The sequence below is a fragment of the Octopus bimaculoides genome, chromosome 7 (genome assembly GCF_046866305.1).
Source record: "Octopus bimaculoides isolate indiv1 chromosome 7, ASM4686630v1, whole genome shotgun sequence".
Lineage (NCBI taxonomy): Eukaryota > Metazoa > Mollusca > Cephalopoda > Octopoda > Octopodidae > Octopus > Octopus bimaculoides.
In genome coordinates this window covers 37916088-37943316 of record NC_142934.1, presented here as the reverse complement: position 1 = coordinate 37943316, position 27229 = coordinate 37916088, and the positions used below count along the sequence as shown (strand labels likewise).

Here is a 27229-nt window from a genome sequence, read left to right as displayed (position 1 = left end):
GTTTGCTGATATAATGAGCTTATCAATCATCAGCTGCTTTGAACGTTTCAAATAGTTCGTTTCAAATAGTTCGGCCACATGAACATGCTTTTGTTTACGACATTATGATCGACAGCATTAAAGAAAGAATCTGTTTCATCTTATACAAATTTATGTTAATACTATATATTGTTTCATGTCTTAACTTTTAACGTTGTCTTTAATTAATACTCAGTATTTTATATGATATGGTAACTTTTACACTGTTGCTTAGGCTATCCTTAAACTTAGGTGAGTTTCGTGTTTGAAAGGTCGTCTTATCTATAGGTTGCTTGATACACCGAAATATACGGTATATGTATGTATATATATATATATATATATATATATATGTGTGTGTGTGTGTGTGTGTGTGTGTATGTGTATATGTATGGGTATATGTATATCTCTGTATATGTGTGAAAAAAGAAATATATATGTCTGTATGTGTGTGTATGTGAATGTATATATATGCATAACTATTCTTTCTTTTCTTTTATTCTTTTACTTGTTTCAGTCATTTGACTGCAGCCATGCTGGAGCAATGCCTTTAGTCGAGCAAATCGACCCCAGGACTTATTCTTTGTAAGCCTAGTACTTACTCTATCAGTCTCTTTTGCCAAACTGCTAAGTTACAGGGATGTAAACACACCGGCATCGGTTGTCAAACGATGTTGGGGGGACAAACACAAACAAACAAACATATATATATATATATATACATATGTACGATGGCCTTCTTTCAGTTTCTGTCTACCAAATCCACTCACAAGGCTTTGATCGGCCCGAAGCTATAGTAGAAGACACTTGCCCAAGGTGCTACACAATGGGACTGAAACTATAACCATGTGGTTGGTAAGCAAGCTACTTATCACACCGCCACTCCTGCGCCTATGTAAACATATCTAACCATATTGCAATTTATATTTGTGTGTATATATATTTGAATGTGAGTGTATCTATATGTATATATCTATGTAGGTATGTATGCATGTATACATGTGTGTGTATTTTTATATGTATATATATGTGTGTATATATATGTGTATGTATATATATGTACAGATCTATGTATGTGTGTGTGTGTATGTCTGTGTATACATGTATGTGTGTGTGTGTGTGTGTATATATATATATATATATATATATATGTATGCATATATATATATCATCATCATCATCATCGTTTAACGTCCGCTTTCCATGCTAGCATGGGTTGGACGATTTGACTGAGGACTGGTGAAACCGGATGGCAACACCAGGCTCCAATCTGATTTGGCAGAGTTTCTACAGCTGGATGCCCTTCCTAACGCCAACCACTCAGAGAGTGTAGTGGGTGCTTTTACGTGTCACCAGCACGAAGGCCAGTCAGGCGGTACTGGCAACGGCCATGCTCAAAGTGGTGTATTTTATGTGCTACCCGCACAAGAGCCAGTCCAGGGGCACTGGCAATGATCTCGCTTGAAAATCCTATGAAGGCCAGTCAGGCCGTACTGGCAATGGCCATGCTCAAAATGGTGTATTTTATGTGCCACCCGCACAAGAGCCAGTCCAGGGGCACTGGCAACGATCTCACTCGAAAATCCTTACACATGTCACGGGCACAAGTGCCAGAAAGGTGACGCTGGGCACAGGTGCTATCCCGATTTTGCTTTCGCTTGCCCCAATAAGTCTTCGCAAGCTGAGTTTCGTGTCCAATGAAGGAGACGATGTTGGCACAGGTGCCAGTCGTCGAAGTTAGTTCGATTTCACTTGCCTCAACAAGTGTCTTCGCATATATATGTATGTATGCATATATATATATATATATATATATATATTAAATAAAATAATGAGTGTAGAAATTGGTATCAATCAATTAACATCAATTTAAACCAGTGGTCTAGCATATTCAAAAAATCCAAAGATTTAAAAACTATATTACAATTAATAAGAGGAATGACCACTAAAGTGGATTTTCCTATATGCTAAAGATAGATGTCAAATTGTCTTACCACGGAGAGTGTATTCTCAAGAAAATGTCTCCCTAACCCTAACACCATAGTGAAGATCGTGTGGGTGTTACGGAAAAGGCCGATCTTTGGTAAAATCGCCAAAGACACTTTTTACGGAAAAGGCCGATATTTCGGACTCGTATTGAAAGATCGCCAATAAGGCGATGGCCGAAGACACTTTTTATGGAAAAGGTCGATATTTCGGACTAGTAGCGAAAGATCGCCAATAAAACTATTACCTATGTATCATAATTTTATTATTAACACTTGCAAAATGCAAAATGCAAAAATCTGTAATTCTTCATTCTGACGTTTGGTGAGATTTTTTCTTGAGAACACACTCTTCGTTGTAAGACAATTTGCCATCTATCTTTAGCATATAGGAATCCACTTTAGTGGTCACTCGTCTTATTAATTGTAATATATATATATATATATAATTATATATAAAGGGCATTAACTGTGTATCAATGCCTCACGCTATCGAGGGACTAAATAAGTAAAAAAACTACCAAAAATAAGCAAATTTACCGAAAGCGAGGGAATGCAGCCTTTCAAAAGGCTGCATTCCCTCGCTTATTTTTGGTAGTTTTTTTACTTATTTAGTCCCTCGATAGCGTGAGGCATTGATACACAGTTAATGCCCTTTATATATAATTAAATATATCTGTGAAGAAACGATGAATTTTTTCATTACGAAATTTTTCGTTATTTTTTCATTATGAGGTTTTTTCACGCTGACTACTTGATAAATTCTTATGAAGAATTTATCCTATATTATATATATATATATATATATGATAATAAAAAGTAGTTTCATTTGACTTACTAAATAAATTTAATAACCAAAATAATAATAATTATAGTATTGTATAGTTTATAAATAGTATTCTTATTACAACAATGTTGTTTGTTACTTCTTAAAGTATTGATAAAGTTTAGATATGTACCATATATGGTCCCTCATTTTGTAAATAATAATATAGATTAGTTTATCAGGAACATTGCTTGTTGCTTGTTTGGTTTGTATCGATGTTTTCCATCAATTCACTAAATTCTCCCTTCCATGGTGTGCAAATAATAATCATTTTTTTAAGTAACTTCAAATCTGGTAACCCCTAAAAAATTAGTAAATTCGATTTCCATTGCTGTAGCCTAAAATATAATAATTACGGAATTCTCCTTGTGATAGATTAAGTAAACAAAGAGGTTTCTATTCATATCTACTACATAATCATCCCTACGATAAAATAATAAATATAGAAAATTATTATTAGTTAATTTAAACAATTGAATTTTTTATACCAACTAATTTAAATAGAGAAAAGAGTTGCATTGAAGATGTAATTGTTTACATATCTTTGTTGTAGTCAGATGCAGGAGAAGACTTAGATACTTAATTATATACATTTATATACACACATATATTATTATTGCATGTTGTGATGACAAGAGACTATCTTGGACATAAAAGGGTTCCAATTGGTATGTGTTTGAGATACAATGAAGTGAATTTCAATGGTTGTGGATTGTCCTTACTTGATTGTATTGTCTATTAAAATGTTTTTGTTGATTTTTTTATTGTAATTGATGTAAGATTGGATAATTAACGCTCACTCTCATAACACAGACATTTTAATTAATTTTTACAATCCAGCCATCCTTTCCAGATGGGATTTCATCTTTCTGAAGTGATTGACCCTGAAGTGACATATATAATTGAACTGTGATTATGTATATCAGAAAAAATATATGTGTTGAAACTATTTGTTGGACTTTTACGGTTTTTATAATTATTTATATAATATTATGTTATGTTACATATTATAGTCATAGTATTTAATGTAATATTGTAATATAAATAAATTATTGAATGTCAATAGAATGTCTCTATATTTAATTTATCTTTACTATTGAATTATTCCAATATTTATATGGTATCCAACCGAAGTACCAGTGAATTGGATGTTTAACACACTCCTTTGAAAGATTTCTTTTCCTTAGTTTGCTACTTTATACATACATATGTATATATATCATCATCATCATCATCATCATCATCATCATCATCGTTTAATGTCTGCTTTCCGTGCTAGCATGGGTTGGACGATTTGACTGATGACTTGAAGTATTTCATGTTGCAAGACAGTGTGTGAGAGAGAATCGTGATGTCGTAGGAGAGAAATGTATTCGCATGGATGATGGTACACTTGCACTAAACGAGGCTGCAAAGAAAGAGGTTTGGAGATGCCACTACAAAAAGTTGCTCAATAAAGAGAATGAATGGGAGAAAGAGAGTCTGCTGAATGTTGATCCAACAGAGGGACCAGCTATCCGAGTTGACAGTACCATGGTAGATAAAGCAATTAAGAGTATGAAGACAGGGAAAGCCCCCAGACCATCAGGAACCACTGATGAGATGCTCAAAATATCTGGTAGTGTCGGCTATAGCCTAGTCACCCATATTGTTAACCAGGTGATACACGAAGGAATCATACCCAATGACTGGTGTAGCGGCACCATAGTCAACTGCTACAAAGGTAAAGGTGACGCTTTAGATACAAATAATTACAGAGGTATCAAGTTGTTAGATCAGGTAATGAAAGTCACGGAGAGGGTCATAGCCCAACTAACTAGGGAGAGAGTCAGTTTAGATGAGATGCAGTTTGGGTTTGTGCCAGGGAAAAGCACCACTGATGCTATATTTCTGGTAAGACAGCTACAGGAGAAATACCTAGCCAAAGATAAACCTCTGTACCTGGCTTTTGTTGACATGGAGAAAGCCTTTGACAGGGTCCCCCGTTCCCTTATCTGGTGGTCAATGAGGAAACTAGGGATAGAAGAATGGTTAGTGAGAGCTGTGCGAGTCATGTACAGAGATGCTGTCAGTAAGGTGAGGGTTGGCAACGAGTGCAGTGAAGAATTCCGGGTAGAGGTAGGGGTCCACCAAGGTTCAGTCCTCAGCCCCCTCCTATTTATCATAGTCCTCCAAGCAATAACACAGGAATTCAAGACAGGATGACTCTGGGAGCTCCTGTATGCTGATGACCTTGCTCTAATTGCAGAGTCACTATCAGAACTAGAGGAGGAAGTTTCTGGTGTGAAAGCAAGGACTAGAATCGAAGGGCCTTAGAGTCAAACTAGCTAAAACCAAAGTCCTAATAAGTAGGAAGGTAGACAAAACACAAACCCCTTCAGGTAGAAGGCCGTGCTCGATCTGTAGAAAAGGTGTAGGTAGAAACTCTATAAGATGTACCCAGTGCAAGCTATGGACACATAAGAGGTGCAGCAATATCAAAGGAAGGTTAACTAGGAAGTTAGTTTTTGTAACCATAACATATTTCCCATGCAAAATCAACATGACACAATATTTAACAAAGCAGTACCTCTAAATTAGAGATACCATCCACCTGCCAAGTTATTATGCAGTTTCCATCTTCCCTATTTCACTCACAAGATATGATTCAACCTGAAGCTATGGTAAAGTTGTATGGCCTAGATACCAAGCAATGGGATGGAACCAAGGAACTCAAGACCCTGAAGCTAATCTCTTAACCACTCAGCCTTCCTGCAACAACATACACACATACATATAAATATATACATACATATAAATATACACACATTCACACAAACATGAACATATAAACATTACAACACATATAGTAACAGTTTCTGGTCTGACTGAGTTCTTCTTGCTCATCTCTGCTGTGGTAGAACCAGATTTTTCTAACATACAGAAATATAGTGGGTCAGAGGATAAACTACATGCCTACATTCCCACTCTGTAGCTTATACAAACAGACCAATACAAATTAAAAAGGATCTGTTTGAACAGGGCTGACCTGGGACTACACACACCCAAGCACACACACATACACACATATAGCTCATTTACATCCTTATTCTAACAAATCCTACATATACAGCTTCTACACTTGACTCACATAGACACATAAACAATAAGACATGATTTCAGGGAGATATGGCTGCTACTTCTAACAGATCCAAATCATACATGACAGTTAGATTTTAAACAAAGAACACACCGGATAATGTGGTAAAAAAAAAAACTGGATTGGTTACATGTGGAACATCTTTGATCAAAAGTCAACTGGATTAGTGCTGACAGGGATTAAACAACAAAAGCAATAATCTACATTGACATGTGCTCTCTCTCTCTCTCTCTCTCTTACATATGCACCCACATGTGAAAAGATAAAACATTAATATAAGTTAAGTAAATCAAAATTAACAACTTACTCAATTAGGAAATTCTGCTGTGGTCCTATTACAGAGCCAGGCCTGCAGATCCGTAACCATGCTATAGATTCTGCTGCAGAGAATCTATAATGCTTCATAATGTAACAAGCTATTAAGGTTCCTGTCCGACCCAAACCAGCTGTAAATTGTTAAAGCAAAAAATGTAAAATAATATATGTAAATATATTTGTGTATATTCAAAACAAACAAACAAGCATGCATGCATACATACATACATACATACATACATATAGATTAAGACACACACACACACACACACACGCTAGTATCAGACAGTGAGAATGAGCGCTCAACAACACATTGGTGGATAAATTTCTTATTTGTGGATTAACAAGGCTATCGATAGTTTCATGTGCAATGGATCTCAACAACTGTTCAAGCAAACCACATGGGAATTTTCTCCAAAATGGAGACAGTTGTAGAGATCCCTTCACATGAAACTATTGGTTGCCTTGCTAATCCAAAGAAAAAGTATATCTATCTTGACAGACAAAAACCAAAGAAATTTTGGAATTATATGAAAGAAATTTGAGCAACAAGGGTTAATAGCCGGCAAATGGTAAGTGTCCAGACTTTAAACCAATTATGTAACATAATAGAGATGGCAGCTTCACAGAACATGGAAAAAAAAATTTTAATTTAAATTAAGACATCAACAATACTGATCTGGATTGACAAACATGCTCAATCAAACACAGTTTAAATCATATCTGGAATGAGAATCTCAGAACGCTAAAATTTACATTTTGGGATTTGTTAAAAAAGAATTTCAAAGTAAACACATATGAAAATTAGTTGAATGCAACCCCAACTTTTCTTTACAGATAATTTCAAATAAAACCAACCAAAAAGGAATTAGAAGAAGAAAGAAAACTCAGAGAAAGGATCACTAGAAAAATTGAAAATGGAAATTCAGCTTATTGCATCTTAGAGCCAGCACAAATGAAGAAAAATTCAAATCTGTTGATAGACATATGGAAATGGAAATTTCAAAAACAGTGAAGGCATTCTGTTTGAAAACAGTTAGACTATGGAGAGTACAATGTTTAAATGAAGAATTGGTGTTGGGAAAGGAATGCTGTCTGGTTTAAAAGTAGTTCTAATCTACTTCTAAAGAAAATTAAAGCATACTAGTTTTACTCACAGACGACAAAACAAACATCAAAAATTAAGAATTTATCCACCAAGGATCTGCAAGAAACAACACCAATTCTAGGTTCTGCAGACAACAAAATAAACCCACTAAAAGATTTCCAAACCCTTTTCCACCAAGGTAGAACACCTTTCAAAACAGGATATTCCACTATACACAAAGAAACAGTAATTATGACAGGAGGAACTATCTAGACATGAATAACCTTTATTCAGACATACAAAGGATAACAATTATTCTAGAAGATTGGAAAGAAACAGAGTATATAGCCACAGACTCAAGAACACAATCAAAAGAACAAATGTCATAAACCAATTTTTAAGCCCAGAAGAAAGATTTCAAGACATAAGGTGGTAGGATCTAGGCGGCAGGGGAAGAGGTAGGCATAAGGCATGAGAGAGTAGGAATGGTCACTGTAACTGGTGGAAATCCCAAACCAGCACTTCTAGAACTCAGTCTTGTTGAAGAGGGTGAGTCTTTTTGAAAACCTCATATCAGAAATCCTGGTTTTTTTGTCATCTCAATTGTTAGGTTCAGGGTCTTCCTGGGTCTCCCTCTTCCACAAGTTCCAGCCACATCAAGCAAATGACACTTCTTTATACTTGCATCACATGTCTGTACCAGCACAGTCTTCTTTCTTGAGCATTTTGATTCCTCTTACACCTGGTTTTTCATTCAGCATCTTTGTACTTATTCTTTTACACACTCACATTGCATACACAATGGAGCATGCTCGCTTCATTTCTTTCCAGTCTTTTCAAGTCCTCTGCATTCAAGGCCCATGTCTCCTACCATGCAACACAACAGTTCAAACACAAGCATCATACAATCTGCTCTTTGCTCTTAAAGATAAGATCTTTATTGTCAACAGTGGAGTAGCTACCTGAAATTTTTCCAATCAGTTCTAACTCTAGCAACTATGCTTTCAGAGCAATCGCCTCTCTTGCTAATTACATCTCCTAAGTAACAAAAGCTATCAACTAATTCTGATCAGCCATCTGGACATTTAAGAGACACAATTTGAAGTGTGCCTGTATGAACTGCACCAGTGCATCTATGGTACTTGAAGCTTACATTCTCTGATAGTCTGTCAGTGAGTTCACTACATTTCTTGTGTGCTCATTGCTTATATTGAATAGAACATATGGAATTTATACCTACCCATTTTTCTATATATTGAGCAAAGCCATTTTCTAAAAAACACCAGAGTCCTGACTTCTTTCCTACTTATTAAAACCTTTGACTTTGCCAGATTTTCTATAAGGCCTCACAATTTTAGGTTTAGTTTCCAAGCCTGGGGTGTCTTCTTTAATAGATTAGAGAACTAGGTCATCAGCATATAGGGGTTCCTCTGTGATGGCCTGTAGAACTATGATGAACAGGAGGGGACTGAGAACTGAGCCTTGATGAGCTTCAACCCTCACACTAAATTCTTCACTGAAGTCATCACTGACTTTCACTTTACTTGTACATCTTTGTACATGTCTTGCACAGCTCTCATTTGTCAATGCTTAGTTTCCTTAGTGATCACCACATTACTGTATGTGGTAACCTGTCAAATGCCTTCTTCAAGACAACAAAGGCCAAGAATAATTGTTTATTCTTAGCTAAATATTTATCTTGTAGTTGATTCACTAGGAAAATCTGTGTTCCTCTTCCAGGCATGAAACCAAACTGCATCTCATCTAGATCTATCCTGTTAAGAATCAAGTATGCTATGAATTTCTCCATGACCTTCATAATTTAATCCAGTAATTTAATTCCTTTATATCTGCTTCTCTCTAAGGTATCTCCTTTGCCTTTATAGCAGTTTACGATGATAGTGCTATGCCAATTACTGGGTAAGATTCCCTCTTGTATAACTTGATTTATTATCTGGAGAGGCTGCTAGATGAACTGAAGTCAAAGCTATAGGGACTACTAGATAAATTTTAGTCAATGTTGTAGAGCTTACTTGGTAAACTTTAGTCAGGGCTATAGGATCTGCTAGTTAAAATTCAACCAAGAACGGAGGACCTGATTGATAAACTTCAGTCAAGGTTATAGGGCCTGCCAAGCAAACTTCAGTTAAAGTTGTAAGGCCTGCTAGGTAAACTTCAAAGTTGTTAGGGCTGCTATGTACACTTCAGCCAATATTATAGTTAAACTTGAGTCAGGATTGTAGCTCCTACTATGTAAACTTCAGCTAGAATGTAGGGCCTTATTTAAGGCTGTAAGGCATGATAAGTAAATTTTAGGCAAGTTTGCAGAGCCTATTAGGTAAACTTAAGTCAATGTTGTAATGCTTATTAGGTAAATTTCAGCAAGGTAAACTTCTGTTAAGACTGTAGGGCCTGCTAGGTAAACTTGAGTCAAGGCTGTAGGCCTTGCTTGGTAAACTTCAGCTAAGAATGTAGGGTCTGTTAGATAATTTTCAACCAGTGTTGTAGGGCCTGCTAGTTGAAATTAAACTAAGGTGGTAGAGCCAGTTACGTAAACTTCAGCTAATTTTGTAGTGGCTTCTGATTAAAATTCAGCCAAGGAAAATTTCAACCAGAGCCACAGTACCTGCTATGTAAACTTCGGCCAAATTTGTAGTGCCTGCAAGATAAACTTCAGACAATGCTGTAGGGGCTGCAAGGTGAACTTCAGTAGGGCTGTAGGGCCTACTAGGTAAATTTCGGTCCAGGCCATAGTGTCTACTAGGTAAATTTAAACAAAATTGTAGGGCCTGCTACTTAAATTTCAACCAAGGTTGTAGTACCTGTGAGGTAAACATCAATTAGGGCTGTAGGACCTGTTAGGTAAACTTCAGTCACGGTTGTATGGTCTGCTGGGTAAGATTCAGTCAGAGCTGTTGGATTCTTTATGTAACTTCAGTCATGTTTGTACAGCTTGCTAGTTAAATTTCAGCCAGAGCTGTAGTACCTACTAGGTTAACATCTATTAGGTTGTAGGGTCTGCTAGGGAAACTTCACTGGTAGGGCTTGCTAACTGGTGATTGAATATCATAAGTGAGCAGTAGCAAAATATTTTAGATAATTTTTGAAAGCTTAACACAAAGATTATAGCCAATAAACTATAAAAAAAATTGTATAAGACTATTGTAGCTAATGATATAATAAAGTTGTTGTTATTTAGCCCTAGGTTTGCTCTTTAAACAGAACCACGATCAAAGACATACCATTTGGGACTGTTCCATCTTTCTGTTCAGCCATTTATTAAAACTTTTTTTATAATGATAGAGTGTAGTGGAAAGAAAATTTGACTGGAATTTTTAGTAGGTCAAGCTACCATATACAGGCTCCGTCACTGAGTCTAGTAGTTATTATGACATGATATTACAAGGCTTTGATGCTTTTCCTCAAAAATGATATCTAACTATAAAACAGCAGATATTTACTAGCAAAATATTTCATTACAAAATGATAAAAAAAAAGTGAACTACCTTTACAGTGTACAGCAAGGCCACCATCACATTTTTCACTAATTTCCAAGAATTTCCTCACAATATTATCAGTTGGAACACTTCCATCAACGAAGAAAAGATCATAATGATCTAAACCAGCATCAGTAAAACGTTTGGCATCATAAATTTTCTTGTTCAGGCGGACAACAGCAGTAATATTATGTTCTCTAAAGTATGGTAGATAGGCTTCAGGAGAATGAACAGGGTAACCTGGAAGAGTAAAGAAACATTCAATGAAACATAATCTTCAACTGAAAATGTAACAACAAATATAATTACATCTTTAAAAGGCAGCTCTATTTTCCGGACATAGTTTGCTATTGTCATTCTATGAAAATATCTCCCATCAGCTTCACGACATAGACATGAAGTATAACATTTCTAGAGAATGGGGATAGTGGAGGTTGTGATGTCGTTGTATTTATAAGAGCTATAAATAAAATAGCACCAATTTGGAATAAAAAAACAGATCAATAAAATTTGACTCTTCCTTTTCTATTACAGATTTAATGAGCATAAATCAAACAGAAAACCAATGGACCACTTTTTAGTTCACAATAACTATTAGCACTTCTCAGCAGTAGATTCCACTAGATTCTTTCAAATGTGAGGGCTATCAAACATAAAGAAAGCATGTTACATATGAAAATGCTGTACCGTATGTAAGAATATATTGCTAGAGGCTTACTTTATGGTACTCTACTGACCAAATAACAAGATGATTAAACATAAAAAGATGTTAGGAGTTTAACTGACAAAAGTTCAGAGGTTGACTTTACCATTTTGGGTGTAATAAATACCCTAAATGATAAAGTGGATTTCACTTCTATATATATATGTATATACTAGCAGAAAAACCTGGCATTGCCCAGGTTAAAGAAAATAATGGGATCTTTCTGATTTGGCGGACACCATTTGTTTTCTAACGAAACACTTTCAAACTTGGGATACTGGTAGAATGTGTCATATAAAACATCTTTTTCTCTTAGCCTTGTTAAGAAAAGTTTCTATATTCCAAGTTATTTCATGTTAAAAGTTGTCGTATTTCAGTAATTTCAACCAATCACTGACGTCTATTCAGCTGAATACAGTTACTGCTATTCTTTGTCAACAATAATTTGTGGCGGTGTATATATCGTTAGTCCCTGTTAATTATGACATATTTCATCCGCTTTTTTGGTTTGTTTTCTTTTGACGCAGACAAAATTACAGAAAAATGGTAATTTATACGTCTAGCTGCCATCACAATAAATAAGAAAGCTTTATACACGAAACGCATATATTGTTTAGATAATAAATTATGCTGTGCGTATCTATGTTTCAAACTACTCGGTGAAAATCTGTTCAACAATTTTTCGGTAATTTTCTATGTACTGTGTACTCAGTAGCACATTTTCTAAATGATGGTAGAGTTTGATTTGAGGAAGATTTGGCTGCGCTTTCTAGGAAATGAAGCAACTGTTTGGAAGCCTTTTCTTTCAACTATTTTGTTGGCTTGATTTCCTGGTAATTTTTCAGATTAACACTCGCACGATCTTCACTAGGGTGTTAGGGTTAGGGTTTTACAGTCAGGGTTACGGTTTTAGGGTTAGGGTTAGTGTTTAGGGTTAGGGTTAGGGTTACGGTTAGGGTTAGGGATGGAATTCCCTAACCCAAACCCTAAAACTCCAACCGTAACCCTAACTCTGACCCTAAAACCCTAACACCCTAGTGAAGATCATGCGGGTGTTAATCTGAAAAATTACCAATTCCCTTATTAGCTATTATCCAATCAACTGAAACAAGTAGAATAGTGTAATTCAAGCATATTGGCAGTAGCTAATAAACCTTTCTATTATAGGCACAAGGCCTGGTTTTTGAGGGAAGGAGTAAGTCAATTATATTAATCCCAGAGCATAACTGGTGCTTAATTCAAAAGGATGAAAAGCACTTGGTGGAATTTGAACTCATAACATAATGACGGATGAAATGCCACTAAGCATTTTGCCTGGTGCATTAACAATTCTGCCAGCTCCAATAACAAGTGCAGGCAATATTCATAAGAGTATTAAATTTTTAATTTCCAGGGACTAACAATATATACACCACCACAAATTATTGTTGACAAAGAACAGCAGTAACTGTATTCAGCTGAATAGACGTCAGTGATTGGTTGAAATTACCGAAATACGACAATTTTTAACATGAAATAACTTTGAATATAAAATTTTTTCTCTGTTCTATAAGACAAAATATACAAGTATACGAAGTTTTAAAGTGTTTCGGTAGAAAACACACTAAATAAAGAATGGTATCTGCCAAATCAGAAAGATCCAAATAATGAAATTTAAAAACACGGTCTAGATTACGCAGGTTTCAACTGCTAGTAGCTGAGATACCAACTTTCTACGTAACTCTTCAACCCATGCCAACATGGACATTAAGTGTAATGTGAAAAGAAAGTTTTCAACTGATATATAAAGTAAATATACATTTGTCTAACTTATTTCGTAACCAAAAAACAGGTACAGATTATAAACAATGAAAGGCATAGAGCGCACTTAGATTTTATATGTATTATTGGGGATTGTTAACCTGCTGAGAACAATAGACAACAGAGGCACTTGGAACTTGCCTGCCATTTAGTCTCATGATAAAAGAAGTGGCTGTACAGTAAGAAGTTTGCTTCCTAACCAAATGGTTCTGGGTTCAGGTCCACTGTGTGGCACCTTGGGCAAGTGTATTCTAGTATAGCCACAGGCTGACCAAAGCCTTGTGAATGGATTTGATAGATGAAAACTGAAAGAAGTATCCATGTTTGTCTCCCACCACTGCTTGACAACCAGTGATGGTGTGTTTATGTTCCTGTAATTTAGTGGTTCAGCAATAGAGATTGATAGAATAAGTACCAGGCTTTAAAAAAAAAGTACTGGGGTCAATTCATGTGACTAAATTTCTACAAGGTGGTGCGGTGCCCCAGCATAGCGGCAGTCTAATGACTGAAGCAAGTAAACAATAAAAGATGCAAACATACACACATGTACATACAGACAGACAGACGGAGAGAGAGAGAGAGAGAGAGAGAGAGAAAGAGAAAGAGAGAGAGAGAGAGAGAGAGAGAGAAAGAGAGAGAGAGAGAGAGAGAGAGAGAGAGAGAGAGAGAGAGAGAGAGAGAGAATTCTTTTTTATTTTTCATATATCTTTAATTTCCTTATGTATGCCATTCAAATTATTAACAAATAACAACTAAGAAATAAAATAAAATGTCTCTCTTAGATGAGTGTAAAAGATAAAAAATTAATGAAAGAAATCCCCATTGTTACAGACTGTAACAAGATTGGGCAGGTCCAGCCATAGAAGAATGGCTAGTGAGAGCTGTGCGAGCCATGTACAGAGATGCGGCCAGTAAGGTGAGGGTTGGAAATGAGTACAGCAATGAATTCCGGGTAGAGGTAGGGGTCCACCAAGGTTCCGTCCTCAGCCCCCTATTATTTACCATAGTCCTCCAGGCAATCACAGAGGAGTTCAAGACAGGTTGCCCCTGGGAGCTCCTCTATGCTGATGACCTTGCCCTAATTGTGGAGTCACTATCAGAACTAGAGGAGAAGTTTCAGGTGTGGAAGCAAGGTCTAGAATTGAAGGGCCTTAGAGTCAACCTAGCTAAAACCAAAATCCTAATAAGTAGGAAGGTAGATAAAACACAAACCCCTTCAGGTAGATGGCCCTGCTCAGTATGTAGAAAAGGAGTAGGTAGTAACTCTATAAGATGTACCCGGTGCAAGCTATGGACACATAAGAGGTGCAGCAACATCAAAGGCAGGTTAACTAGCAAGTTAGTTTTTGTTTGTGGCAGATGTTCAGGTGCAATAAAGACTGCAAACAAACAGGAAACAACTTCTATCTCATTCCAGGGTGAAAAACTAGAGGTAGTCGATAGCTTCCGCTATCTGGGCGACCAAGTTAGTAGTGGGGGTGGGTGCGCTGAAAGTGTAGCTGCTAGAATAAGAATAGCCTGGGCAAAGTTTAGAGAGCTCTTACCCCTGCTGGCGACAAAGGGACTCTCACTCAGAGTAAAAGGCAGACTGTATGACGCATGCGTACGAACAACCATGCTACATGGCAGTGAAACATGGGCTGTAACTGCTGAGGACATACGTAAGCTCGCAAGGAATGAAGCCAGTATGCTCCGTTGGATGTGTAATGTCAATGTGAATACCCGTCAGAGTGTAAGTATCTTGAGAGAAAAGCTGAACATTAGAAGCATCAGTTGTGGCGTGCAAGAGAGACGATTGCGCTGGTATGGACATGTGGTGAGAATGGAGGAGGATAGCTGCGTGAAAAAGTGCCACACCCTAACAGTTGAGGGAACCCGTGGAAGAGGTAGGCCCAGGAAGACCTGGGCTGAGGTGGTGAGGCAAGACCTTCGTACATTGGGCCTCACCGAGGCGATGACTACGGACCGAGACCTTTGGAAATGGGCTGTGCGTGAGAAGACCCGGCAAGCCAAGTAAGATCGTTGCCAGTGCCCCTGGACTGGTTCTTGTGCGGGTGGCACATGAGATGCACCATTTTGAGCGTGGCCGTTGCCAGTACCGCCTGACTGGCTCCTGTAGGATTTTCGAGCGAGATCGTTGCCAGTGCCCCTGGACTGGCTTGTGCGGGTGGCACATAAAAGACACCATTTCGAGCGTGGCCGTTTTCGTGCGGGTGACACGTAAAAGCACCCACTACACTCTCTGAGTGGTTGGCGTTAGGAAGGGCATCCAGCTGTAGAAACTCTGCCAAATCAGACTGGAGCCTGGTGTTGCCATCCGGTTTCACCAGTCCTCAGTCAAATCGTCCAACCCATGCTAGCATGGAAAGCGGACGTTAAACGATGATGATGATGATGATGATGACCAAGAAAACAAAAGATACATTAAATTATATTCAAGGGTAAAATGTACAACGTCAGTTGCAGTGATTGATGGTGGTGGTGGTGGGGGGGGGGGACAGGAGCTTGGGTCTACTGTCGATTGGTAGAGTATTTAAAATGAGGATGTTGATAAAACAGTAATTTGGCTGCTGAAATGCAACTATTTGCAAGGCTAACAATTACTGACTGGACAGTTAAGCATGAGAGTAGTAGGACAAGTAAAGTCAGCAACACAGCAACTAAACATTAACAAACAAATATCACACTGTATAATGTTTAAAATGAAAAAAATAATTTAAGAAATAAAAAACCAAAAACCCCACCTGTTCAATAGAAGAGTGGGGATGAGATCACAAGAAGAGGCTGGGTAAGGTAATCTGAGTGATGTGATTAATGGCAACTGTAAGACAAACAGTGCACAAGACATTTATTACTGGGTTGATATATAAAATCTTATTAAAGGTACCAAGAGATGTGAAACAAGTTAGCAACATGCACACATACATCTGTGTGTGTGTGTGTGTGTGTGCACACGCGCATGCATGCATGTATGTATGTATGTATGTATGTATGTATGTATGTATGTATGTATGTATGCATGTATGTATGTATGTATGTGTGCACAATTTGTGACAGACCATGCCTTTCTTTTGCTAAGCTTAAATCTTATTTAAATCTCTGCATTTGCAGACCCATGAGAAACAAACCTCCACTAACTACTCTGCCTATCTATCTGTGCATACCTGTCAATGCTGCGTATGTCATAAGGATTGCAAATCTAATGGAGGCCTCCAAAGACATTTTGAGATCCACAAAGATCAAAATTTAACTGCAGCTCTTGGTGGTCCAAAGCAGATATGCAATTTATGTGGGTGTCTTTTCAAAACATTGTCTGGTTTAATAAACACCATGATAGATCTAAGGTGTAAGTACAAGAGGTAGTCAAACTCTATATAAGGAGTAGACAACCACCATGTATGTATGTATGTATGTATGTATGTGAACAGCACACACACGCACGCATGTGCGCTCTCACACACACACACGGTTATAGAATGCTTCTGTAAGTGACACAATGCACAGTGATAAAGATGTAATTGGTGCAGGTGTCAGAGTTAACAGCACCATAATGAACATGGAAATAATACATATAAAATCTAAGGCGGTGAGTTAGCAAAATCATAAGCATGCCATGCAAAATGCTTAACAGCATTTTGTCTGTCTTTATGTTCTGAGTTCAAATTCCACAGAAGTTGACTTTGCCTTTCATCTTTTCAGGGTCAATAAAATAAAAACCAATTGAAGATTAGGGTTAATGTAATTGACTTATCCTTCACCTGAAATTACTGGCTTTGTTCCAAAATTCATTGTTTCATATGCCTATTTGTAAAATTTATTGTTTCTTATGCCTATGGAGTACTCATGCTACCACTATGTTAAACATGAATATGAATGTTAGAGCTCCCATTATCTGTACTGAGGGTTCAGCTCCCACCATCACAATCTGAGGGTTCAGCACAAGGTCTGACATAACTTATTACATACAAAAATAAACATACACATGCATGTGCATACATATCCACACATGATTTTAAGATTGACCTCTCACCCACCCACTTTCCATCACCCCTCTACACACATAAATTCCTTCCCACCTGCACCCCTGCCACACCCACATTCTGATAGTATTTACCCCTTACACCATTAAGGCACTATCTGACCCCTGTCCAAAGGGCATAACTCCAGAAGAAATTCCCATGTGAACTTCACACACCAGTTATTTTTGTTCTAGCTTTCCACAACATTCACAAACTGCAATATTTTCTGACCCCAGTGGAAAAGAACTGTTGGCATACTCTTTCCTACCAACCCTTCTGATAAGTACTGAGATTGAATTTTTCTCAAACTCTTATGCATGAAAATTGGCTGACATGGACCTATAAATATATATAAATAGATAAAGAGAGAGCGAGCCAATGATTTCAAGGGAAGGTATTCCCAGCACATGCACTCATTCAGATTCAGGAATAGAGAGTACTCCACTTTCTTGTCGCGCTTTCTTTGAAGACTCCATGACCTCCAAGATGAAACACCCAGCATCAAGTGGACTATTATTGACAGGGCATCACCATATTCATCAGCTCTGCCTCTGCAAAAACTGCAAGTCATCTACCAATCTGCAGTATCTATCAACAAGAAATACAATCTATCCTATTGTTGCCACTAGTTGTGTACCCTTCAGGTAAATTTCACCAACTAACCCCCATGAGCAGCACTGCAAATCACCAATCTCCAATGATTCTGCATGCTTATCTATCTGTATACATTCATCCCTTGTACATAACCACACAAGTATATATACATGTGCGTGCATGTGTGCACACATGTGTACAGCTGAACACTGCATGCATACACACAGATATATACACACACATGCACCCATGTGTGTTTGTGTATGTGTTCATGCACATGCATATACTCATATTTGTATCTATACTATAATGGAGAAAGCTGCTTATTAACTAAGTACATAACAGTTACTAAAAGTGCTAAAAGAAAGCAATTATTAAAGGGTTGACCATCTGGAGATATTTTTATAAATTCATGTTGTAAGAAATTTCCTATAATTTCAATTTCTCAAGTTTATTGAACTTTTTAACTTCAATTTCTTGCGAATTTAAATATTCATTGTGTCCAATTCATCATAAATTTAAATATTCATTGCATTCACTGCAGAGTATTCCATTTTCATTTGCAGAGTCTCTCACTTTCTCTTTTAAGTTTTAATTCACTATAAATGTATACATAATATAAAAAATTATTTATTGGATGAAAATTTTTCAAAATACCTGTATAACTTTTGAACGCGGGATAGCTGTGAGAAGAGCTTAGAAAGTTGGGTAATTACTATTAGAAGAGGAGAAGAAAAAAAGTTACTGACAAGTACTTGAAACTTGCACCTTATTCACAGTTTCCAAACACAACTTCAACAGCCCCCCCCCACACACACACACATACATACACATACACACAAATGAAAGGCAATGTGTGTGTGTGTGTGTACGTGTGCATGCTGTTCACTGACAAAATTTCGTGCTGCATAACTTTTGTGAAGTTTTGTCAGTTTTGTCACGGTTTTAAAGCAACGAAAATATTTTGACACAAATGAAGTTTTAATGTTGAAGTGAAACTTAGAGTATTTGTGTGTTCTTGAATGGTTTAGAAACATCTTCCACTCTGCAATTGTTTTGTTTCAGCACACAATCTCAGATCAAGTCACTTGCTATGCAAGTATGTCTCCATGATTTTTTAAAATCACTGTGGATAAATGCCAGCAATGACCTTCACAGGCTCTCCAATATTTTAATTTCTAAACAGAAACAATCGGGGGCAGGGAGTGGGGTTGCAAAAAATTCATAATTTCTCAAATTTTCTTTTTTATAGCATATAAATGTATTCATGGAGAAAAAATATTGAAAAACATTAATACATGCAAGAGTGATGAAGAAGCGAGAAGAGTTGTCTTTGGATATGCTAGAAACAACAACCAAATCACCCTTAAATCACTCACTTTTCCCTTTGGAAATATTAGCAACTTTATTCTTTTTTTATTTACTGAAAATGCTCTTCTCATGGTTTTGAAGTGCAAAAAGAAATTGGCCAAAATAGGTCCAGAGTGGGATGATTGGGGGAAGGGGTGTAAAAAAAAAGAGTTTTCAAAACTTTTTTCATACAAAGATGTCCCCCACCCCAACCCCATCATTTCGAAGGCTGTGGTTTAAAAATAATGGGGAAAATGTCTGAAAAAAATGTTCCCCACAAATTTCTTTATAATCGTAATCTATGCCATTTGAAACAGATTTGTATAAATTTTCATTAAAAAATACCCATCTTCCTGAAAATTATGAGGGGAAAAAGTCAGATGGTGTGAATTTTCTGAAATTCCTCTATCTAACTGCTTGCAAAAATTCTTTCTCATACATCTCTATATACTCTGAAGCCACAACATCTAAGCAGTATTTGTGAAAATTTTGTTTAAAAATATCCATTTTTCTGGATGTTATGAGGCAACAAAGTTGGGGGCATTTGTAGTAATGCCCTTTTATTTATAGGATTTTTTCATTTCATGTTAATTTCATTCATTGTTTGCAATGTACTCTCTCACACACACACACTGCAAAGTTTACAGATGGGCTGCAGAGTTGAAATCTCTATGTTGCTTTGAGGGGAAGGTAAAACTTGACAAACAACTTCTCCTTCTGTTGTTGGACTACCGTGATGTTTGTTTTAAAAAGAAACATTATGACTGTAATAAAATCATGAAATCAATATTTACTAAGCAAGTGAGCACTATTATACAAAGAAATAATTAGATGTAAAATATAAAAATTATTAGAAATTGGAATCAAATGTAAAAATATTATCAAGGGGCTAGCAGAAAACTGCCTGGTGGGTGGTCTTTCTGGTAGTATAGACAAGGGTAAATACGTATGTGCATGTGTGTGTTTGTGCATATATATATATATATATATATATATATGCATATATATGTCGGTGTGTGTGTACAGGTGTGTGCATGCAGATGCGTGAATGTACACCTATACATACATGCGCACATTCACATAGATACAGACACGTACACACAGATATATAAGCACATGTATAGACACACACACATATATATACTTGCATATCTACCACCCCTTCCTACTCTCATGACTTTTCTTGACCAATCACAGGCTAATGTACGGTAATAAACATTTGACTTTCTTCATTCAAATTCCTATGGCCAAAGACTAGTATCAAGCTTGAAACTCAGAGTACCAAGGCGTTTGAATCAAAATGTTTTGATCCATATACATATATCTATATATATATATATATATATATACACACACAAACGCACACATATATATATGTGTGTGTGTGAGTGTGTGTATGTATGAATGTATGTATGTATGCTAGTGTGCCTATGTTAAGAAACTTGCTTCCCAACTATGTAACTTCAAGCTCAGTACCACTGCACAGCACCTTGGACAAGTATCTTCTACTATAGGTCTGGGCTGATCAAAGAAGTGTCAGTTTAATCTGGTGTACACACACACGTGTGTGTGTGTGTATATATATATACACATAATTTTTCCCGTCTGGCCGTATAGCCTTTTCTGTTTGTTTTCCTGTCTTGTTTTTTGTCCGCCACTACATTCCTTCATGGCAAGGTTTAATTTGTGTATACAAATTTAATTTGCGGTCCATGGGAAGAGCCGTTTTAGTGATGTGTCCTGCCCAGCTCTTCAAAACGCCGGTGTTAAAACGGGGGTAGCTGATGAAGAAGAATGTTCTCTATGTGGCTTGTGTGTTTTCTCGTCTACGTTTTGTTTGCAATGTCCTGTACCCAGATATGCACCTATACATACAGGTGGATGTCGGTATGCACATACCTGTACGTATATATGCATATACTCATTTACTATTTGTTTTTATATATATATATATATATATATATATATATATATATATATATATATATATATATATATATATACATGAGGGTGTACTCAAAGGAAACTGGAATTTTGCAATATTATTTTATTCACTTACTTTTCCATTTTTCATTTCACACTGATGAAACAAATCAGCATCGTCTTGACATTGGACTTCACTTGATGTACATTTTGGGGCATGGTGACATCGGATGCTTCCATTGACTTGATTGCTGCTTCGTTTGCAAGTTGTAGCCATAGCAGCAGCTTTCATCACCAGTGATGACCTTCGAAAAAAGGTCCAAATCAACTTCCAACTGTTCTTTCAGTTCATGACACACATTCAGTCATGACTGCTTTTGATCTTCTGTGAGCAAGTGAGGCACAAATTTTGCTGCAATGCTTTTCATTTGCAATTTCCTCTCTCAAAATTCATTGGCAGGAGCTCCAAGACACACCAGTCATATCAACAAGTTTGTCAATTGTCCAGCGATGGTCCTTCAAGATGAGTTTATGAATTTTCGTGATGTTTTCAATCATTCAGGAGGTCAATGGTAGCTCTGAATGAAGTTGGTCTTCATGCAACAAGTGGCAATTCCTAAAGCGTGAAAACCACTCATAAACTTGGGTTTTGCTCATGGTAGTGTCCTTCTAAGTTGTTTCAGCCACTGTTTTTCCCTGGCAGCAAACAGAATTTCACAGAAGCATGCTTGTTCCTTTGTTTCAGCCATTGCAAAAATTGATGACCAGGGTAGAAGCACTGCAAAACAAAGATGCACCATGAGGCAGTACAACACCAGCTGCTGCTGCTAATCAGCGGACTGATACCTGAGAGTCACAGGATGTGGCTTCCAGTAGCAGAAGCCTGAACTACAATGGGTTTGTCCCACAGAGAATGTTTCCATTTACTTTTGGGTACCCCCCATACATATATACATATATGTATGTGTGTGTACATATATATATATATATATATATATATACATATATATATATAGGTGTGTGTATACACACGCACACACATACATATATATATATGCTCTTTTATATGTTTCAGTCATTTGACTGTGGCCATGCTGGAGCACTACCTTTTAGTCAAACAAATTGACTCCAGGACTTATTCTTTGTAAGCTTAGTATTTATTCTATCAGTCCCTTTTGCTGAACCACTAAGTCACGGAGATGTAAACACACCGACATCGGGTGTCAAGAAATGGTAGCAGGACAAACACAGACACACAAATACACATATATATATTTATATATACATATCATCATCATCATCATCATCATCGTTTAACGTCCACTTTCCATGCTAGCATGGGTTGGACGATTTAACTAGGGACTGGCAAACCGGATGACTCCAATCTGATCTAGCAGAGTTTCTACAGCTGAATGCCCTTCCTAACGCCAACCACTCCGAGAGTGTAGTGGGTGCTTTTACATGCCAATGGCATGAGGGCCAGTCAGGTGGTACTGGCAATGGCCACGCTCAAAATGGTGTTTTTTACATGTCACCTGCATAGGAGCCAGTCCAGCCGCACTGGCAACGACCTCGCTCGAATGTTTTCTAATGTGCCACTGATACAAGTGCCAGTAAGGCAACGCTGGTAACAATTACGCTCAACTGGTGCTATTTACGTGCCACTGACACGGAAGCCAGACAGCTGCTCTGGCAATGATCATGCTCGGATGGTGCTCCACTAGCACAGGTGCCAGTCATCGAATTTGGTTCAATTACTATTTTGATTTCGATTTCACTTGCCCCAACAGGTCTTCGCAAGTGTCCAATGAAGGAGAGGTTGGCATGGGTGCCAATCGTCAAATTTGGTTTGATTTCGATTTCACCTGCCTCAACAATTCTTCGCAAGTGGAGTTTAGTGTCCAATGAAGTAAAGATACGAATAAGTGAGCTGGCTACACTCGTGGCACAGGCCACAGATTATAGTCTCACTTGGCTTGCCAGGTCTTCTCACGCACTGGATATTTCCAAAGGTCCCGGTCACTAGTCATTGCCTCGGTGAGGCCTAATGTTTGGAGGTCGTGCTTCACCACCTCATCCCAGGTCTTCCTGGGTCTACCTCTTCCACAGGTCTCCTCAACCACTAAATTGTGGCACTTTTTCACACAGCTATCCTCATCCATTCTTGCCACATGACCATACCAGCGCAATCATCTCCCTTGCACACCACAACTGATGCTTCTTAGGTCAACTTTTCTCTCAAGGTACTTCCACTCTGTCGAGTATGCACACTGACATTACACATCTATTGGAGCATACTGGCTCCGTTTCTTGCGAGCTTATGCATGTCCTCAGCAGTCACTGCCCATGTTTCACTGCCATGTAACATGGCTGTTCGTACACATGCGTCATACAGTATGCCTTTTACTCTGAGCTAGAGGCCCTTTGTCACCATCAGAGGTAAGAGCTCTCTGAACTTTGCCCAGGCTATTCTTATTCTAGCAGCTACACTTTCAGAGCACCCACCCCCACTACTGACTTGGTCACCGAGGTAACGGAAGCTATCAACCACTTTTAGTTTTTCTCCCTGGAATGTGGCAGAAGTTGTTTTCTGCACATTTACAGTATTTATTGCTCCTGAACATCTGCCACATACAAAAAACTAACTTCCTAGTTAACCTTCCTTTGATATTGCTGCACCTCTTATGTGTCCATAACTTGCACTGGGTGCATCTTATAGAGTTTCTACCTATGCCTTTTCTACAGATCGAGCAGGGCCATCTACCTGAAGGGGTTCATGTTTTGTCTATCTTCCTACTTATTAGGACTTTGGTTTTAGCTAGGTTGACTCTAAGGCCCTTCGATTCTAGTCCTTGCTTCCACACCTGAAACTTCTCCTCTAGTTCTGATAGTGACTCAGCAATTAGGGCAAGGTCATCAGCATAGAGGAGCTCCCAGGGTCATCTTGTCTTGAATTCCTGTGTTATTGCCTGGAGGTCTATGATAAATAGGAGGGGGCTGAGGACTGAACCTTAGTGGACCCCTACCTCTACCCGGAATTCTTCACTGTACTCGTTGCCAACCCTCACTTTACTGAGAGCGTCCCTGTACATGGCTCACACAGTTCTCACTTACCATTCATCTATCCCTAGGTTCCTCATTGACCACCAGATAAGGGAACGAGGGACCCTGTCAAAGGCTTTCTCCATGTCAACAAAAGCCAGGTACAGAGGTTTATCTTTAGCTAGGTATTTCTCCTGCAGCTGTCTTACCAGAAATATAACATCAGTGGTGCTTTTCCCTGGCACAAACCCAAACTGCATCTCATCTAAACTGACTCTCCCAAATTAGTTGGGCTATGACCCTCTCCGTGACTTTCATTGATGGGCCGGGGGCTTAAAGTGTTCATTTATTTGGCACAGAGTGGATATAACTATTTAATTTATGGGATACATTTGTAAGTGTATTGTGTAGAAATATAGTTGCTGCAGTCGAAGATTCAAATGAGGCCAAAGGGCTGAAAAAAAAAATTGCAATAAAACTCAAACACCTGTATGAAGATTTCACTTGCCTCAACAGGTCTTATACCTGTATGTAGGCCAAAAAGAAATATACTGTTTGCAGCAATAGACCATGTTAACGAAGAACTGGAAAGATTGGAAACTCTTGGTATAACTGAAAAGAATGACCATGCAGACTGGGCAACACCAACGGTTCACATGAAAAAGAAAAATGACAAACAAAGTGTTTGTACAGATTTTTCAACAGTGGTGAATGAGTTTTTAATTGCACCTGCTTGCATTTGTTAAAAATTAACATACACAATGGCTAATAGTAAATTTAAGCTGCTTCCCTTGGCGTGGAGGTAAAGTGTGAATTCTTGCTGGAAAAAAAAATTAAATACCTAGGATAAGTAATTGATGATAATGGAACACGATTTGTGTCTAGCGAATTTTTAAAATTTTGTGAAATGTTCATGATAAAACATAACTACCATGCCATACCATCCCAGATCTAATGGACAGGCAAAACGCTTAGTTGATATCTTCAAACGAGCTTTAACCCTTTCGTTACTATATTTCTGACCAAAATACACCCCTCATGAGTTTCAATTAAATTCTAAAATAATCATGAATTTAGACTAGTCTCATTAAACACCTGTAACTTTTTTATTTATCAACATATTAATGTGATATTTGGAACATAATTAAAGAAAGGGTTCTTAATCAATTCTATTGTATAATTTTTGTCTCAAAGTTCTCCACGTACTGAGGGCGGGGGGGGGGGGGGGTACTGCTAGTGTCTCTCACATGTAAATATTGGTTTAGCTTCACAAACCGTACTCGTTCATAATACTGGAAATATATTCATCGCCAAAAGGTTCCTGGGCACTGTCATGGTATTAGCTGTCAGAATTGAAAGTAGAACTGACAAGGAACGTTACTGCTGGTTTGAGTTGATTCTTTGGCTACTAACTAGCCGGAGCTATCTATCTGTCTGTCTGTCTATCTCACTATCTCTCTCTCTATATCTATCTATCTATCACTCGTTCACCTCTGTTTGTGTCTGTAGAATTTATCAAATTAGAAAACGCAAATTTAATATAAAAATATATTTTCTGAAATTGCAAATTATTTAAAATATAAAAATATAATTTTCAACAGAGAGAATTTATCAAAATAGAAAACAAATGAAGTTTGAAGTTTAAAAATAATAGGATCAACCGCTCACGACGAGCTAGCGCGGACGCGCGACTGCGCGTTCGGGACCACTCTGCTTTAGTAGTACCCTTTAGTAATACGCATGGATATAGGTGTCAAATTTGTTCCAATAACTTTCGAGAGAGAGAGAGAGAGAGAGAGAGAGAGAGAGAAAGAGAGAGAGAGAGAGACAGATAGCTCGCTCTGGCCAGTCATGGTATTTAGCTGTCAGTAGCCAAAGAATCAACTCAAACCAGCAGTAACGTTCCTTGTCAGATTTTTCTACTTTCACTTCTGACAGCTAATACCATGACAGTGCCGGTTCCTGATCGCTCCAGTAATTTGTTATTCTGGGTAACTGTCTAATATCCATAATAATATTTATGGCAAAAAATGCCTGTATTTCATCTACAGTTGCAGGAAACCACAAGCTATCTTTTTTTTTTCCGGTTTGTTTACATTCTGCGTAACGGCTTGTTTCCGCAGTAATCATTTCAAACAAGCATGAAAAAGAAGTCTAATTGTTTCGCTTCCTGAGAAAGACTATGGGTAAACCCTGTTTCCTCAGAAAAATTGTTAATAAAAAGTTTTTTTTTAATTTTTACTCCATTCTGGTGTAAAATCATCCTCTCTGTCGCCGTTGCTGCTTTCAGAATCGCTGCTTTCAGTTTCGGATACAGAAATATCCGATTCATTATCGTTCACCACGTGCTTTTGTAGCTCATTCATTCTTTTCTTCGATATCTCCATATCTTCTGTTGAAAAACCTTCAAATTCGGAATCACTGCTTGATAGCATGAAACTCCTCTCCATCTTCAAAGTTGAAAAAAATCAACGCCGCAAAAAATGTGGAAAAAAATCTTCCAAAATTCCCTGAGTTCAAATATCACGCCAAACAATGTCGGAGACAATAACTCAACTGTTTGCAAAGTGAAATCAGGTGTTTTAACGAATGTATTAACGAGATTTGGGTTCAAATATACATTTAAATAACAATGGGTACGCTCGGCCGGCTACGGCCGGGTTAGTCTTATGAACCAAAAATTTTTTCGGCCGGCTACAGCCGGGTTAGTAACGAAAGGGTTAAGAAAAGAAAATAAGGAAAGCATGGATAAGGCGACTCTTCAACAATTTTTAAGAGTGTACTGTGTAACACCAAATCTGAATACACCAGCGGAGCTGATGTTTGCAAGGAAAGTAAAGTGAGATTTTGATAAATTGCTACTTGGCAAGAAAAGAAAAAGTGTCAGGAATGACATAGCAAGATTTTTTTCAAGTTGGTGATAAGGTGTAT

The 27229-nt window shown here is 37.6% G+C and overlaps 1 protein-coding gene across 4 annotated transcripts in view; it reads right to left on the bottom strand.

Moving 5' to 3' along the window:
• The window catches only part of LOC106880867 (dual specificity protein phosphatase CDC14A), a 157097-nt gene that overhangs the window by 13468 nt on the left and 116400 nt on the right, over positions 1–27229 (bottom strand). For all 4 annotated transcript variants that reach the window (XM_089355214.1, XM_089355213.1, XM_089355215.1 and 1 more), the window contains 2 exons: positions 10877–11107; positions 6276–6414 (listed from right to left, as the gene is read on the bottom strand). In XM_089355214.1, the coding sequence (XP_089211340.1) occupies positions 6276–6414; positions 10877–11107 (370 nt within the window). The remainder of the gene's footprint in view (positions 1–6275; positions 6415–10876; positions 11108–27229) is intronic.